The sequence below is a fragment of the Hoplias malabaricus genome, chromosome 9 (genome assembly GCF_029633855.1).
Source record: "Hoplias malabaricus isolate fHopMal1 chromosome 9, fHopMal1.hap1, whole genome shotgun sequence".
Taxonomy (NCBI): domain Eukaryota; kingdom Metazoa; phylum Chordata; class Actinopteri; order Characiformes; family Erythrinidae; genus Hoplias; species Hoplias malabaricus.
Window position 1 is genome coordinate 7523300 of NC_089808.1, and position 17613 is coordinate 7540912.

The window sequence follows — 17613 nt, forward strand, 5'->3', positions numbered from 1 at the left end:
CGATCTTGAATTTTTTTGCTTAAAAACCTTTAGGTAAACACGAATACATTATGTGACAAATGGCATATGGTCAAATGTTTGAGAACACCACAAAATTATATATTTAAAAAAATTCACATTCCCACAGAAGTAGAAAAAGTGAGACTATTTGAGTTATCGTCATCATAATCATCACCTTTTTTACTTTTTCAGATCAGGGTTGAGGTCACATGGAGTTATAGTCAGTACATTTTTTAAACTAACTTAAGAATATACTCATTCATTCATTCATTCATTATCTGTAACCCTTATCCAGTTTAGGGTCGCGGTGGGTCCAGAGGCTACCTGGAATCATTGGGCGGAAGGCGGGAATACAATTAATAAAATTAATAAAATTATGTGCATTCTATTTTAGTTGGTGGAAGTTGCACACTACACAGCAATATTTATTTTTTCTCAGGCTGTGGGGAATGATGGGAACTGCATTTTATGGCTGTACCCACAAAACCCTGAACAGGACAACAGAGCCCACAGTGCTGCTACAGGATTAGCTTTATTACAGTGCTTTTAGATTAAAATAATGAAGTCTCATCTAGCCAGTGTACAAACGCCTTGGACCTGGGTCTGTATTCAGATCCACGTCTTATATCTGGGTACCATCAAGGTATGTCCACAATGTTGGCTCCACATATGGATGCCCTCCTGGGTAATGAAAGGGCCAAGATGGATTAAACACTTTTGAAATAAGAACATTTTAGTAGAAGACTCATTAAAGAACATCTTAAGTTACAATTTTTAAGTTCTATCCAAGTCACCAAACCCTTATTCATATATGGCTGTATGAACAGGATTATGAAAGACAAATATTATTGGGCAAATTTCCATAACTCCAAAGTAAATTCTTAAATACGTCCAGTAGCTCTCTTCAATGCGTAGCTTGTAATCAAACTGCTTAGTTTTTCACATGCTTTTAGCTGCATATTGTTGTATAATACAGTCTTGTGTTTAGTATCTTATTACCACACTCCATTCAGAGGCTTTTTGGCCCAAGCTGGGGGGAGCAAATCCTATTTGACATCACGGCTATTACGAGGGACCCTCAAACAAAGAAACTGTTGTTGGAGTAACAAATGTATTGGACAAAATTAGCTGGGTTATAGCATGTGAATGGAGGACCTGAGTATAAAAAAGCCCCAAAACTCAGCAGGACTGCAGGATCCACTAACCAACATCAAACATATACCTATTGGTTATATACCAGAGCTCGACTGCACAAGCAGGAAAAATGGTCAGCCGGTGAGTGTTTGAATAATTATTACATATACAGGGTTTAGAAGTATTTTTAACACTTTAAATTCCATTCATGTGGAATTAGTATAGTATTTATAGTATTGTATATAAAGTGAAGAGAAAGGGAGCTATATCCAATACCTTTGGAATGAGTTTGACTGATAATTGTGATCCAGAACTAATCATCCAATCGCAGTACCTGACCTAGCCAATGCTTAGTCACATTCTCAATGTACCATTCAATAAATGTCTTTTTAAAACGTTAAATCCCAGGTTTACAACCTCTGAAAACACATTATACAGTAGTAGATTGGAAAACAAGGATACAGTGCACATGAAAGTGTTGAAAGGGGAAGGTGAATAGGTTATTAAAATAAGCAGAATTATGTGGCTCTTGGGACGTTCAATAGACACTATATTCAGTCTTAAAACCTGAATCAAATTCTTGTCTCTTTAGATTTGAACACCCAGCTGGAGACTATAAGAAGATCTTTGAGACAGTGGAAGAACTTAATGAACCTCTACCAGCCACAGTCACAGGTACATTGCTTATTTTCTATTTTTTACATTCTGTATGTGTGCATCTAAAGTCGTATACATATTCAAATGTATCCTGGAGTGCTTTAGCAAGACTCAATCTCTTACCTCAAATGAGGATGCCTTCTTATTTGTCTTTGGTTTTGGATTTAGTTGGACTGTATAATATTATATTACAGTATGTAATATACCTTGACTCTCCTTTTCAGGTCGAATCCCTTCCTTTATCAGAGGGAGTCTTCTCCGGCTGGGTCCCGGCCTCTTCGAGGTCGGATCTGAACCCTTCTACCATCTCTTCGATGGCCAAGCCCTGATGCACAAGTTTGATTTCAGCAATGGTCAGGTTACCTATTTCCGCAGGTAGATTTATATAGATTCATATCACTTTACTCATGCAGCATTACATTAGTGAGATATATATTACACAGACTGTCTCTGTCCAAAGAAAAGCACATATCTCAGGAGAAAGAAAAAAACCTTCAATGGAAGTCAATGTAAAATATCGGAGTATTTCTATTGGTCCATTCTTCATGACATTTTCAGAAAGGACAGCTGTGTTCAAATGTTGTAGTAAATTTAAAAATCCACAAAAACGAGATTCAAGTTTTCCTTGGGACTGCAACGATATTTTAGGCAAAAATAAGATGCTTGGGGTACTTTCTGTTGAGATGAATTTTTAAAAGGCGTATTTAAATATTTAGATTGATGAGGTGTATATATTTGACATCAGCTCTGTAGTAATTGCTTATATTTGGAAACCAAAATGTTCGGAAGGTTTAGTCTCAGTTCGTTTTCATTTTCAGGACCTCAGTGTGGGAACGGAAATAAGAAGGAACAGAATTCGTAAAATCTGAATTAAGAACATTAGAATATGTGGATTACTGCAATCCTGCTGCTTTCATAAGAGCCGTCACATGTCTGTGAGGCTTTGGTCAGAAGAAAACTGTAACGTTCAGGGCTTAAACATACGTGCATGTACAGTAGATATTTTGTAGTGGGTAAACTAATACCTGCTCATGGCAAATTAGGGTTCTGTACTGAATACCACACAAGACTGATAAAGGTCTTTGGGCAAAACCCAGATTATAGAATCAGTCCCTCATTAAGTTAAACCTGATGCCGTTGATGGAACTGAACAAATTCATGTAATGTCTGGAGTTTATATTATGACAGAAATCAAATCTGTGTGACTGGTCTTCCCTATGGCTTTTACATAGTAGTCTATGTGTATCTAATGTGTACATTTGAATTCCATCCATCCATTATCTGTAACCGCTTATCCAATTTAGGGTCGCGGGGGGTCCAGAGCCTACCTGGAATCATTGGGCGCAAGGCGGGAATACACCCTGGAGGGGACGCCAGTCCTTCACAGGGCAACACAGACACACACACATTCACTCACACACTCACACCTACGGACACTTTCGAGTCGCCAATCCACCTGCAACGTGTGTTTTTGGACTGTGGGAGGAAACCGGAGCACCCGGAGGAAACCCACGCGGACACGGGGAGAACACACCAACTCCTCACAGGTACATTTGAATTACCACAGTTAATAATTCACCTCATCTCTCCCTCTCAGGTACATCAAAACTGATGCCTATGTGCGTGCCATCACAGAGAAGCGTGTTGTGATCACTGAATTTGGAACCTGTGCTTACCCAGATCCCTGCAAGAACATCTTCTCAAGGTTTCTATTCATTTTCTAATGTACTCATGGCTTCATTTTGATTGTTCTGTTGGGTGAATGTGCATTATTTGCAGACAGCCTCCGGTTTTCAACTTCAGCATATTTTTTGGCAGGTTTTTCTCTTACTTCAAAGGTGTTGAGGTAACAGACAACTGCTTGGTAAATGTTTATCCCATTGGAGAAGACTTCTATGCTGTCACAGAGACCAACTACATTACTAAAGTGAATACAGAAACTCTGGAGACCCTGAAAAAGGTATTATTTGAACTCTGCGTATGGCAAATTATTTAAGATGTTTAGCTCCAGTTTAGTAGAATGAGGGAAGGTGTATCCACCTGAAAAATATTCAGGGTCAAAATATAAAAAAATATCTTCCAAATACAAACAAAGGAAAAGGATGGTGTCAATTAAATAAATGAAACTAAATGCATTTTTGTTTAATACTTTGGATTTAAATCTGGGGAATTTGGCAGCCATCTTGTATCCACATGGATGCAAGGACTCAAGCTTACCTTCTTCCCACAGTGTGTCCTAATGCCATCTCATCCCTAATTAAGGGACACTTGCAATCGACCACCCAGGATTTAGGTTGTTCCACAAGACCTTCTGTTTAGAAATGCTCTGATCCTTTCATACATCCATCACATTAAGGCTCTTATGTCACTCAGATCCTTACACTTGTTCATTTTTCTTTCTCTCATCAAACTAGTCTCAAGAATTTACTATTAACTTGCTGCCTAATATATCCTACCTCTTGATAAGTTCCATTGTAACAAGATAATTGTTGTTATTCACTTCAGCTATGAGTGGTTTTATTGCTAATCACTATATATTGCTTTGTTTTTATCCTTAGTATTTTGCTTGTGGATTTTAATTGATCAGGGGCAGTACGGTGGCACAGCAGTGTCGCAGTCACACAGCTCCAGGGACCTGGAGGCTGTGGGTTCAAGTCCCGCTCCGGGTGACTGTCTGTGAGGAGTGTGGTGTGTTCTCTCTGTGTCTGCGTGGGTTTCCTCCGGGTGACTGTCTGTGAGGAGTGTGGTGTGTTCTCCCTGTGTCTGCATGGGTTTCCTCTGGATGCTCCGGTTCCAAAAACACACATTGGCAGGTGGATTGGTGACTCAAAAGTGTTCATAGGTGTGAGTGAATGTGTTTGTGAATGTGTGTGTGTTGCCCTGTGAAGGACATCCCCACCAAGGTGTGTTCCTGCCTTGCGCAAAATGATTCTGAGTTGGCATCTGGACCCACCGCGACCCTGAATTGGTCATTTTGTGTAAAACATAATTAATTCTGTAGAGGTGATGATTGTACTTAACTAATCTTTTTGTTGTGTGTTATCTTTCTGAAAGGTCGATATGTGTGATTACGTGAACATTAATGGAATTACAGCACACCCCCAAATTGAAAGAGATGGCACTGTTTACAACATTGGAAACTGCATGGGGAAGGGAGCCACATTGGCATATAACATTGTCAAAATCCCACCCACTCAGAAAGGTAAGTGCTTTATATTGCGATGAAATCTCCTGTTACTATTCTCAGAAACAGACCTCCTGAATGCCCCCTGCTATTTTTGTCATCAGAACTAAAACTACTAAAATGTTTTTGTTTTCCTCCTAGATAAGTCAGATCCCATTGAGAAATCTAAGGTTGTCGTCCAGTTTCCCAGTGCTGAGAGATTTAAACCCTCCTACGTACACAGGTTTGCATCCAACACTTACTTACTACTTTAAAATTATTATTAAATAAATGTGATGGATTAAACTTATTTAGTGAAGGCATATAATGCCCTTTCCTTAAATCAGGGTTAAATCAGGGGTCCTCAAACTATGGCTTGCTGCTTTCATTTGACCAGGCCCTTTAACTGCATCAATACTGCGTGTATTCTAACCCTAGTGAGCTGGCCATTTGATAAAAAAGTTTGAGGACCCCTAGTTTAAACGATCCTGTCTATGTTCCCTATCCAGCTTTGGAATGACAGAGAACTACTTTGTCTTTGTGGAGACACCTGTCAAAATCAATCTGCTGAAGTTCTTAGGAGCCTGGGCCATTCGTGGGTCCAACTACATGGACTGCTTTGAGTCGGACGAGGAAAAAGGAGTAAGGGAAATAACTGCATTGACATCTCAAGCCACAATTTAAAGGACTACATTATACAGCACTTTTTATAATCTATTCAATATAGCACACATTAGTATAGCTATTTTCATGATTTGCATTAACTTTAACAGACATGGATCCACATTGCGAAGAAGGACCCAGGGGAATACATTGACTTCAAATTCAGGGCTGCTGCAATGGGCCTTTTCCACCACATCAACGCCTATGAAGATTCAGGCTACATCGTTTTTGATTTGTGTACCTGGAAAGGGTAAATAATAGAGAAGTATGACAAGAAAATTATTATTACAATGTATTAAATTCAGGACACCTTTCTGGCTAATACAACTCCTCAATCAGTTGTGTCAGCGACAGTGATGGAAGAACCAATGCTGTTTTTTCCACAAAGGAATAATTTGAGTTTCAATCAGTCTGTTTGTGCAAAAGGTTGATTTAAAGAGAACGTCCACCAATATATTTCAAAATTTCAAAGTGATCATAGTACAGGGTGGGCCATTTATATGGATACACCTTAATAAAATGGGAATGGTTGGTGATATTAACTTCCTTTTTGTGGCACATTAATATATGGGAGTGGGGGAACTTTTCAAGATTGGTGGTGACCATGGTGGCCATTTTGAAGTCGGCGATTTTGGATACAATTTTTGTTTTTTCAATGGGAAGAGGGTCATGTGACGCATCAAACCTATTGGGAATTTCACAAGAAAAACAATGGCGTGCTTGGTTTACAAGTTTCTGACCACTTATAAAATGTGTTCAAAGTGCTGCCCATTGTGTTGGATTGTCAATGCAACCCTCTTCTCCCACTCTTCACACTCTAATAGCAACACCGCAGGAGAAATGCTAGCACAGGCTTCCAGTATCCGTAGGTGTTGCATTTTATAAGTGGTCAAAAACTTTAAATAACTCATGAAAGAATAAAGTTACGTTAAAACCAAGCTTTGTTTTTCTTGTGAAATTCCCAATAAGTTTGATGTGTCACATGACCCTCTTCCCATTGAAAAAACAAAAATTGTATCCAAAATGGCCGACTTCAAAATGGCCGCCATGGTCACCACCCATCTTGAAAAGTTTCCCCCCTCCCATATACTAATGTGCCACAAACAGGAAGTTAGTATCACCAACCATTCCGATTTTATTAAGATGTATCCATATAAATGGCCCACCCTGTACAATAACTGTGATGTAAACCAAATTATTAATATATAGTGGTTTGCATTGTACAACATGTGGAAAGTCATTTAGAGTCATGGACACAAAAACTATAGGTTGACATGTCTGCCATGTCAATATATCCATCATGTTCACCATCCAAAACCACCTGCGGACATAAACATGCCTTTTGAGTTTTTGTATATAATGTGGACCACAGTAAGATAATGATCATTTGAAATAATATATTTTTTCAGGACAAATTTTCCTAGAAATCATACACACTGTAACACCCATAAATGTATTTGAAAAAGGACATTTTTATCTCGGACATTAGAAAACAAGCATTTTGTGTAATTATGTGTATATAACTATTCTTTTTTAACGTCTACACAGATTTGAGTTTGTGTACAACTACCTGTGGCTGGCGAATCTCCGTCAGAACTGGGACGAGGTGAAGAAACACGCCATGATCGCACCTCAGCCAGAAGTGCGGAGGTTTGTGATCCCACTGGACCCTTACAGGGTATGTCACAGTGAGGTCACAAATTCATTTCACAGTGCGGTCATTGTCTATGCAATTAACAGCTACGGACAGACTTCCTTTCCATGTTGATTACACCATAACTAAAAGTCTTGTTTTTCCCTCTCGCCCTCTGTCTCACAGGAGGAGCAGGGAAAGAACCTGATAGCTTTGCCCTACACCACTGCCACGGCTACTATGCGAGAGGATGGCACCATTTGGCTGGAGCCCGAGGTGCTTTTCTCAGGCCCTCGCCAAGGTCTGTCCTGCTCAGAATACAGTGAAACCTTGTTTCTGCATCTGAGAAGAATCATTTCAGATGTGAAACTTCTTTATTATAACAGTATGGTTATGTCTAGCATATATGTCCACATCCATGTTAAAATTACTGCTTCAAAATGATTGTCATGCTTGACTGATCTGTAGAGGAGGAATAGAATCTCTGTTGTTGCTACTCTGGGCTCAGCACTACAGAAACTGCACAATGTAACTTTTGCAGTAGGGAGGGAAAACGTACTGTAACAAAGGGAGACAATTTCTCTACATATACAGCTCAGTTCAGAAGAAACGCTGGCTGAACTGGTGTCCAACAGTATATGGTAACATGGCATAGATATATAACTGAATATAATCTGCTCTGACTAATTATAACTGCAAATGGCGTCTTCCATGACATGTTTATGACAATGTTAGTATGTCGCAGGGTTTAAGTAAGGCATGAAAAAACAGCAACCGGACTAGGACTGTCGAAACAACATCCCTGATTACATTAAAACAGTTTTTAAAACTTTTAAAGATATGAGAATGCAATGTATCACTGCTTAAGTTATTCTCCTTGTGTCAACATCAACAGCTTTCGAGTTCCCTCAGATCAACTATAAAATGAACAATGGGAGAAATTACACCTATGCCTATGCCCTGGGCCTTAACCACTTCATCCCAGACAGGGTAAGGACCATTTCTAGTTTACAGTCAGTGTTTTCACTATATCTGTGGCCAAAATTTATATCACAGCGCATTTCTCAATTGTAATTGATACGAAAAAAAAAAAAATAATAGAAAACTCACAGAAAAAACTTCCAAGAAAAAATAAGAAACATGGCATTGTTGTCAAACATATATCTCTTGGCTTTTTGAATATTCATATAACTTTAAAATTGACTTTAAACTAACTTCAAACATGCCCTGTAATGAACCTCAGTCAGTGACAGATGCTGTAAGTAATGTACATTGAAATATGGACAATGTGTTTCAGAATCATATCATTGTTATTGAAATGTCTTGTGTTACAAGATCTGCAAGTTGAACGTCAGGACTAAAGAGACATGGGTGTGGCAGGAACCGGACTCCTATCCCTCAGAACCTTTATTTGTACAGAATCCGGAAGGAGTTGATGAGGACGATGGTGAGTTGGAACACTCGAAATTTTATAAGCACCTCTTGTAATGAGTGAATTGAGCTTCTTTAAAGGAACACTAGGCATTGTATTTTTACCTTAAAAACATAGCTTTAAAATCATTGTGATTCTCCACTGACTCGGAATCGGGAGGATACAGGCCCTGTCATTGCTACTCCAGGCTCAGCACAGCAGAAACTAAACTATGTACCTGCACTGTGTAAACCATGTACATTTTTGTACATCTTATTTCTTGAATATAAAAAAAATAAATACAGAATTATGGAACATTAAAGGAGAAACCCATAACGGTCTTAGGTCAGAACTATAAGAGAACCCCAAACTACATTAGCGTACAAAATGACACAGGGCATTGCATTTGTAACCCAGAACAATTCTGAGAAACCAAGCCATATTTATTGTTAGTATACATTGCATCATGTGTTAGCTTCATTAACCTCAGAGCTTCAGTGCAATACTAAAGAAGCACACTTCAGACTCCAAATCAGACTTGGCTGACTGACTGTTTTTGTGGTATATAAAGGGAAACTTGTGAATACATGATTTCTGCTTGAACCTGCAGGTGTGCTGATGACCATTGTGGTGTGTCCCGGAGCTCAGAGACCAACCTATTGTCTGATCTTAAACGCCAAGGATCTGTCAGAGATCGCCAGGGCAGAGGTCGACATCCTGACACCTGTTACCTTCCATGGCATGTACAAGCCGTAGACCATCAGACTGACCATTCTACAGTCTCATCATTTTGTTTTTAATAATAATAAAATAAATAAATAAACGGGTCATGATTAACATGCAGTGTCATTATGTACTTTCTGAATGGTGGATGTTGTGCCTGTGTAAGTATCATTACATAATGTATAAAAGTACAGTGTGGTTTAGCTAGTCACTAAGAACCATTAACGCATTTCCTGATGATCTCTTATTTCTGGCGTAAGTTAAACTTTTATTTCAGTGATTAGCTTATTTTACTCAAGTCTTAGAAAAGAGTATTTACTTGTAAAACAATATTTAAAGTAGAGTGGACCATTATTTTACAATATTTTTAAACATTTTGCTCTCCTGTCTTGTTCATTCATTCATTATCTGTAACCCTTATCCAGTTCAGGGTCGCGGTGGGTCCAGAGCCTACCTGGAATCACTGGGCGCAAGGCGGGAATACACCCTGGAGGGGGCGCCAGTCCCCCAGGGCAACACAGGCACACACATTCACTCACACACTCACACCTACGGACACTTTTGAGTCACCAGTCCACCTACCAACGTGTGTTTTTGGACTGTGGGAGATAACCGGAGCAGCCGGAGGAAACCCACGCAGACACAGGGAGAACACACCACACTCCTCACAGACAGTCACCCGGAGGAAACCCACGCAGACACAGGGAGAACACACCACACTCCTCACAGACAGTCACCCGGAGGAAACCCACGCAGACACAGGGAGAACACACCACACTCCTCACAGACAGTCACCCGGAGGAAACCCACACAGACACAGGGAGAACACACCACACTCCTCACAGAGAGTCACCCGGAGGAAACCCACGCAGACACAGGGAGAACACACCACACTCCTCACAGACAGTCACCCGGAGGAAACCCACGCAGACACAGGGAGAACACACCACACTCCTCACAGACAGTCACCCGGAGGAAACCCACACAGACACAGGGAGAACACACCACACTCCTCACAGACAGTCACCCGGAGGAAACCCACGCAGACACAGGGAGAACACACCACACTCCTCACAGACAGTCACCCGGAGGAAACCCACACAGACACAGGGAGAACACACCACACTCCTCACAGACAGTCACCCGGAGGAAACCCACACAGACACAGGGAGAACACACCACACTCCTCACAGAGAGTCACCCGGAGGAAACCCACGCAGACACAGGGAGAACACACCACACTCCTCACAGACAGTCACCCGGAGGAAACCCACGCAGACACAGGGAGAACACACCACACACCTCACAGACAGTCACCTGGAGCGGGAATCGAACCCTCAACCTCCAGGTCCCTGGAGCTGTGTGACTGCGACACTAACCTGCTGTTGCACTGTGCCGCCCTATCTTGTTCATTATTATTATTATTTTTTTTTTTTAAAGAAAATAATGTTTCCTTAAGAGAAACTACAGAGAAAATTTTTCTATTACCTTTTTAAAACTAAACCACAATTTAAAATGCTAAAACTACTAGGTGCAACCATATTACGTCATACATAATGTAAAGGTAATTTCATATACAATCTGAATAAAACATACAAATATAGCTATTTCCTTTTGTATCCATGTCAACATTAAGCACTTTCAGAAGTGAAACCATGTGAGATGTCCACCAGTGTTCTACTGCAAAATCCCCACATAAAAGCCGTGAATTCTTACGGTAAAAAGTAAATCTGAAAAACCATTAAACTCAATCCACTTTGTAACAAATCCTCTTGGATAAAAAGCACAATGAAATCATTCATACTCATTATTTCTTAAAGTTAAGAGCAAGTGCAAAAATGAAAGGAACGCAAGCAGGTTTCAATAGTCTGAAAGTTTATTGACCATGGCTCATGACCATGGGAACAGTATCAGTTTGGAATAAAGGCTTTGCTTCAACCAATAAAGAAGTTAACAGGAGCGTGGATACGGTCAGTTTGTGGAACAATCACAATCATAGATTTAAAGTACTGCTCTAATTCAGAGGTACTGAGGGCATTCTGATCACTTCAAATGCAGAAGAGCCACAGGAACTGCTTGACTTTGCATTTGCAAAAAAATATATAACATAAAATCCATCATAATTAACAGAACTATTGAAAAATGAATTTGCACAGGAAAAGAAAAAAGGACCGGTGCAAGGATACACATAAATACGTTTGTTTTTAATAATTACCATGTGTAAAGTGCAAATCTCTAAAGTTATGTATATACTATTTTGTGTGCAAGCGTTTCTAAGAAAATTTGAGACAGGTGGCTATTTGGTTCAACCCCCCCTCCCCATGCACAATTAAGCCCTTTAATAATTGGTCAACACCAGTAAGATTTCTCTGCCTTAGGACACTGATTGAGAAGACACCGCCGGCAGGAACAGACATGAAGAGCCAAGGAAAGTGCAAGGACGCATTGGCCCTGTTGGGTCCATTGTACAGTATTTCATTTACATATTTAAATTACAGTTTGTGGTTTGTTACAGGTAGTATCCCTATTTTAAATGCTGCAAATAATGTAAATGCTGTATTGTGAGCAAAAAATAAAACAGTGTTACCAGGAGGAAACATAGAGTCTGTACAGTTAAAGATGCAATGTTTTAAAAAAAAACAGGGTCGTGCTCATTCACACACATGACAAGTCTGGGACGCACTACACACTACTGTATAACTCAATAACATGGCAGTTGAGGCTGAAACCGTGTAACCTTTTCAGCATTCATTCATTCATTTTCTGCGTCATCCTGGTCAGGGTCACGGTGCATCAACAGCCTAGTCGGGATCAGTGGGCGCAAGGCATGAACACACCTTTGACAGGGAGCCAATCTATCACAGGACATTACATGCTCATCCAATAGCTCACACATTCACAGCTATGGACACCGACACCAACACCAACAACCCCAGAACCATGAAACTGTGACAGAATCTACATGTTGTATCACCCCATTCCAAATACAATTCAAAATGTCCGCCATTAAAAACGTTTAAGTGAAAAATGATTAAACACAGTTAAAACACGTACTTAAAATATATAAATAATTAAGAATAAAGCAGGCTTACAGCGAAAGGTCAAAATATAAGACTATACGAGAAATTGTAATGGTTACGAAGATGTGAAATAATGCCTAATAAGTCTATACAAGTTTAGGCACAAATTCAACACCAACTCATACTTTAAGCATGTAATATTTCAAGTACTTCTATAAACTGCCCATGCTATATACTTCTATCGTCCATTCCAGCAAAACTGCAAAGCCAAATTTCATACTCCTTACTGTAACTTTGTTCTCATTACACCTTGCCAACAAGAAACAAACCAGTGAACTGAACACGACCCTGGCAGAGAGCAATCATTTCCTTCCTGCTGTGAACATGATAATCCGATCATGATAAACTGATTTGTAGCACAATGTACACACTGGCCAGGAGATCACTGTGCACCCCCCCACGCACAAATGTGTTCCTCTGGTCAAAACCGTACTGTTAAAAAGGATCCTTCTGCCTGCAGTTAATCATCACAGAGCTCCTCCCATTTCGCCAAAATGAGAAGAACAGGAACAGTAAAAGCAATGATGAACAGAGATGGTGATTTATACAGCACTACCACTCCAAATACCGTAAAGCCACGGTCCACTCATTGTCCGTCGTTTTTTTTTTTTTTAATGTACATTCTGCAGTTTTAGATTTGGGTGAAACTAAATTTGGTTCACGTGAGGGAAGGGCTCCCAAAGAATCAAGAACAGTTAAGGAAATGTTTATGTTACTCTTCTAGATAAAGACACCACCTTCTAGTACATTCAGCCTCTAACGTCCTTTTGGGATTGGAGTGGTTTATCAGGGGGATGGTTGTCATGACGCAGTCTATGCATATCCCTAGTGATAAGACTTCTTCAAACTCACACACACAAATACACTGCCGTCACTTGTCACGTGTTTGATGCACTGGTCTTCGGTACAGAGCGATGGGGTACTGTGTGTGTGTGTGTATTTGATTTACACATCACTGTGTGACATGAGCCACACTCATGTATCTGAACAGGTAGCAGATGGAGCTTTTTACTACTATTAAATTGCACTAATGTATAAATATATACTGAATATTTCACAGGTAAAAGCATATTCAGTGGCTTTTACTTAGATTAACAAATATTTTATATGTTTAAACAGTGGACAGTGGCTCTAAGAGGACTCGCTACAGTTTTCTGAGCATTAAAAACGCTCATAAAGAGAAAACTGCCACGTTATTTGAGAGTTTGGCTGATAATAATACAGTTCATAAGTGCTTTAGGACCATAACCTTCCACTGAAACAGTAACCCAGGGTTCAATTTGGTCTTTGAGGATGCCCAGTCTAACAACGCTCACCCTTACACAGGCAAACAAGGTCTCAAATGCTATAATATATATATTTTGGATGGATTGGTCTTGGATGGGTCAGCACTGTGAAAAGAACTGGAATTCTATACCTTCAACTGCAAAACAAAAGCCCTGATGAGCATGGTAAAAGAACCCGGGCTTCTCCTTGCTCTCTACAAGGAGGCCTTCACATGTTCCGTGGAAGAAGGATCTTTTTGTGGGGGGGGCTGTAGGGGAGGAAGTTATCTATAAAGCACAGTTCCATATCACCCGGTCAGTTGGTCTCGTAAGTGGACAGAAGCGCAGCATCCACTGGTTCCATGCAGGAAGGGCAGGTAAAAGAGCGCATGAGCCAGTCATCTATGCAGTCCATGTGGTAGATGTGCATGCAGGGTAGGAACCGGATGGGGTCTCCATATACAAAGTCCATCATACAAATCACACACCTGATGAAAGAGAGGAAATCTTATGAACCATAGTCTTTAACAGGTGGGAATTCAAGTCAAATGCTGACTGACTCGCAGCTGAGACACGCCCTCCAATGATTTGTGACTCGAAAACAAGGCTAAACTACTTCTCAAAATATGACACAAATTCACCCCTTGAGACTTGTAACTCAACACAAGACCCACTTAAAGTGACATGTTATCATCCCTACTATAAAGTAACATACAAATTTTTTCTTAGTGCTGGGTGCTAGCGAGTAACTGTAGCCTGTAGCTAGTTTACATTTCAGAATAAATACTTGAGGGCCCAACTTAGAACTGCTGACATATAAACCAGGAAATAACGTGAAGTACTCACTCTCTGATCTTTTTCTCTGAGCCATCTTTGCCACCATCAAACACTCCTCTGGGCAGGTGCTGAATGAGGCCAATGCGCTGAGCGATGCGAATCTGCTCCTCCTCGGTCAGCTGATTGGCCAGACACGTTTGACTGGGTGTAGGATGGTACACAGGCATGCGGGCCTGTTCCTACAACAGACGTAACCAGCAAGCAGTTAAATCTGGGCTGAAACTGAACAGAGTTCAGGCAGCACAAGTGGGCATAGATTTTACCATGGAATTTCTTCCCTATTCAGACGTGGAAAGCTCTGCCAAATTCGCACGACAATGAACCACAACTTAGGAAAAGGGCCTCCAAGCTCAATTGGCTTGTTCTAAAATAAATATGAATGATTTAAGTGATTATGCATTAGATTTTCAACTGTCTCTTTTAATTGATTCACTGCATGCAAATTGTATATGTTTATTTACTAACTAAACTGATTATACATTGTTTCACTTTACATTACATTTTTTAATAATCCTTTACCATGTTTACAAAGCTAGAGGAATGCAGTTCAACAGGAGCATGGCATGCTTAAGATTAGAAGGCTGATGATTGTCAGAGACCGAGGCGATACATAACACAATAAAAAGCATTGCTAATTATCATGTGACATGTTACTGTTAAGTTACTCAGTTAATGTGGTCCAGGTTTTCCTGGACTGTGTTGGATCTTTAATTTGTAGGTGACAAATTTCACAAATGTCAGTATAGAACTTAATAGAGCTTCATACACAGATCAAACAAAACATTAAAATGATCTGATGGCTTCTACATTCGTTGCCCAATTGATCAGCTCCTTTAACCATGTAAAACTGATTAACAATAACACTATGACCACTTCTTTGTTTCTTCATTCGTTGCCTATTCTCTCAGTTCCACTGACCACACATGAGCACTTTGTAGTTCTACAATTCCAAACTCTAGTCCATCTGGTGCTCTGTATTCTTTGTTTGCCCCCTTTCATTCTGTTTCTTAGTAGTCAGGACCCCCACAGGAAAACCACGGGGCAAGCTCATTCTAAACGCTGCAATGACATTGGCATACTGGTGTGGTGTGGGGTTGGGGGGGTAGTGCGTGCTGAACTGGTATAATTGGATCAGTACTGCTAGAGTTTTTAAACTCTTGGTGTCCCTGATAGACTGAGAATAATCCACCAAAAAAAAAATAATAATCCAACAGTGACTACTGATGGAGTAGATGATGACTAGCGCAAACTGTGTCATAAAACATCTTCACATCTACAAGAAGGACCGACAAGGCAGAGTTAGTCAGTGAAGGGGCAGTGTATATAAACTCCAGCAGTACTGCTGTGTCTGATCCACTTGTACAAATGCATCACACACTACTACCAACACCACGTCAGTGTCAATGGGATACTGAGAACGCTCCATGCGGTCCTGACCACTGGGGAACAAGGTGAATGGGGGCAAACAAAGGATGCACAGTAACTTATGACCTGCATAGTCTGTAAATGGAGAACTACAAAGTGAAACAAAATCATCAGTGGAGCTTTTAAAACGAGTAATGGGTTTAGAAACACAAAGATGTTTTTAATGTTATGGCCGATTACTGTAGCTATTATTAGCATTACATTCAGCACAAAAACTGAACGCTTTGTAATGAAGCTGAAGCTGGGATCCATTTTCAACTCGAATACGTGACGAGTTGGAGCCTTGTTGTTTCCTGAGCCCTCGGAGCTGGTGTTTATGGTAAGAATGAGGTTAACTGACCTCATACGGAGGAGGAGGCTCCAGATCTGGGTCTGCTCCGTCTCCGTAACTCGCTCTGTCCGACTGGGACTCGTGAAGAAGGGAGATGTCGTCGGATGTGGGGGATTTTAAACAATTTCCCATGTTTAGTTCGACAGAAAACACTTCACTGGCTACGTTCCTCTTCCTCCCCCTCCTCTCTCTATGTTTCTCTCTGCTGTCAGTTCCAGACAGATTCACTAGACCACCAGTGTGTAATTTACAAATAAATGCACAAAACGAACCCGTCTCTTTAGCCTCCCTATTCCTTCTTATTCATTTTACTGGTTCCCCTGTAATGTCAACAGCTATTTAATCATCGTATCAAGCGCAGAGAAGCTCATTCACTCTGGATTAACTAGCAAGCAAAAGCAAACAAAAACACCGAGGAAAAAACACTAAAGATAATTTTGTTGTCTAAGCGCCTGGTTGTAATCCACACTCGAGTCTATTGTCGCAACCCTTTCTTCGCTCTAAATGTCTTTCTTGTCGGGCAAATCCGTGTAGTAACACTCCAGCTAATCTGATCGTCTTTGTTTCCTTGCTAGCCGGCTAGCTCGTTGCTAGCAGACAACAGTAAAACGTCACAATGTTGTTCTGTGACGCAACAAAGAACAGAGAGGGCGGTCATTCTGTGATTGGACGCTTCTGTTACCGACGTCACGCGTGGGGCTTGTGTTTGCACACGTGGAGCTGGGGGGAGGTGGAGAGCGAGGGGAGGCTTCAGATTCTGAGCGCGGTATTTGTTCTTAAAGGGAACATATGATTATTTACCCCCTCAATGCATGAGCACATTAATGTGTGGATCTGGAGCGTAGCAACCCACAACCTGTGAATATGACCACCCAGTATTTTTTTCTTTTTCTTTGTAAATTGAGCTGTTCGTATTTTTCTCACTTTTGTAAATAAAAATGGGGATTTAAAAACAAATAAACAAAAAAATCATACAGCTTCTTCATTAGAGTTAATTAGGAACTCTGGTCTCCTTACTGTCCTCTCAACTAAACGTTCTACCCTGGGTGACAGATACTTAATTCTCAGATTTGTATTTATTATTTTTTGTATGCGTACATGTAAAGCTTCTTTGGGTTTCGGAAAGGAGATATATAGGTTGAAGTTATTAACATTAGAGTATGGCCTGGACACAGCACTGGCCCTGTGTTAATGCAAGTGCACAATGTCTGGTTAAACCAAGTAAAACAGGGCCTATAAATGAGAGAACTGGATGAAAATGGCGAAAACAGGATGCTGTCCTGTGGCTTAC

General features: G+C 40.4%; 2 protein-coding genes across 2 annotated transcripts; one reads left to right on the top strand and one right to left on the bottom strand.

The window, feature by feature from the left end:
- The first annotated feature begins 1147 nt into the window (after positions 1-1147).
- Positions 1148-9466, top strand: rpe65a (retinoid isomerohydrolase RPE65 a). Its single transcript, XM_066681976.1, has 14 exons — positions 1148-1275; positions 1727-1809; positions 2016-2166; positions 3389-3496; positions 3610-3751; positions 4846-4993; positions 5117-5198; positions 5464-5596; positions 5728-5867; positions 7166-7295; positions 7437-7551; positions 8146-8240; positions 8586-8697; positions 9272-9466. Exons 1-14 carry the CDS (start codon positions 1265-1267, stop codon positions 9415-9417), a joined length of 1596 nt encoding a protein of 531 aa, XP_066538073.1. The 5' UTR covers positions 1148-1264; the 3' UTR covers positions 9418-9466.
- Positions 9467-11233: 1767 nt separating this feature from the next.
- LOC136707704 (RING finger protein 11-like) lies at positions 11234-16956 on the bottom strand. The gene is made up of 3 exons (XM_066681932.1): positions 16332-16956; positions 14576-14745; positions 11234-14217 (listed from the first exon to the last, which is right to left on the bottom strand). Exons 1-3 carry the CDS (start codon positions 16452-16454, stop codon positions 14046-14048), a joined length of 465 nt encoding a protein of 154 aa, XP_066538029.1. The 5' UTR covers positions 16455-16956; the 3' UTR covers positions 11234-14045.
- Between the last annotated feature and the right edge of the window lie 657 nt (positions 16957-17613).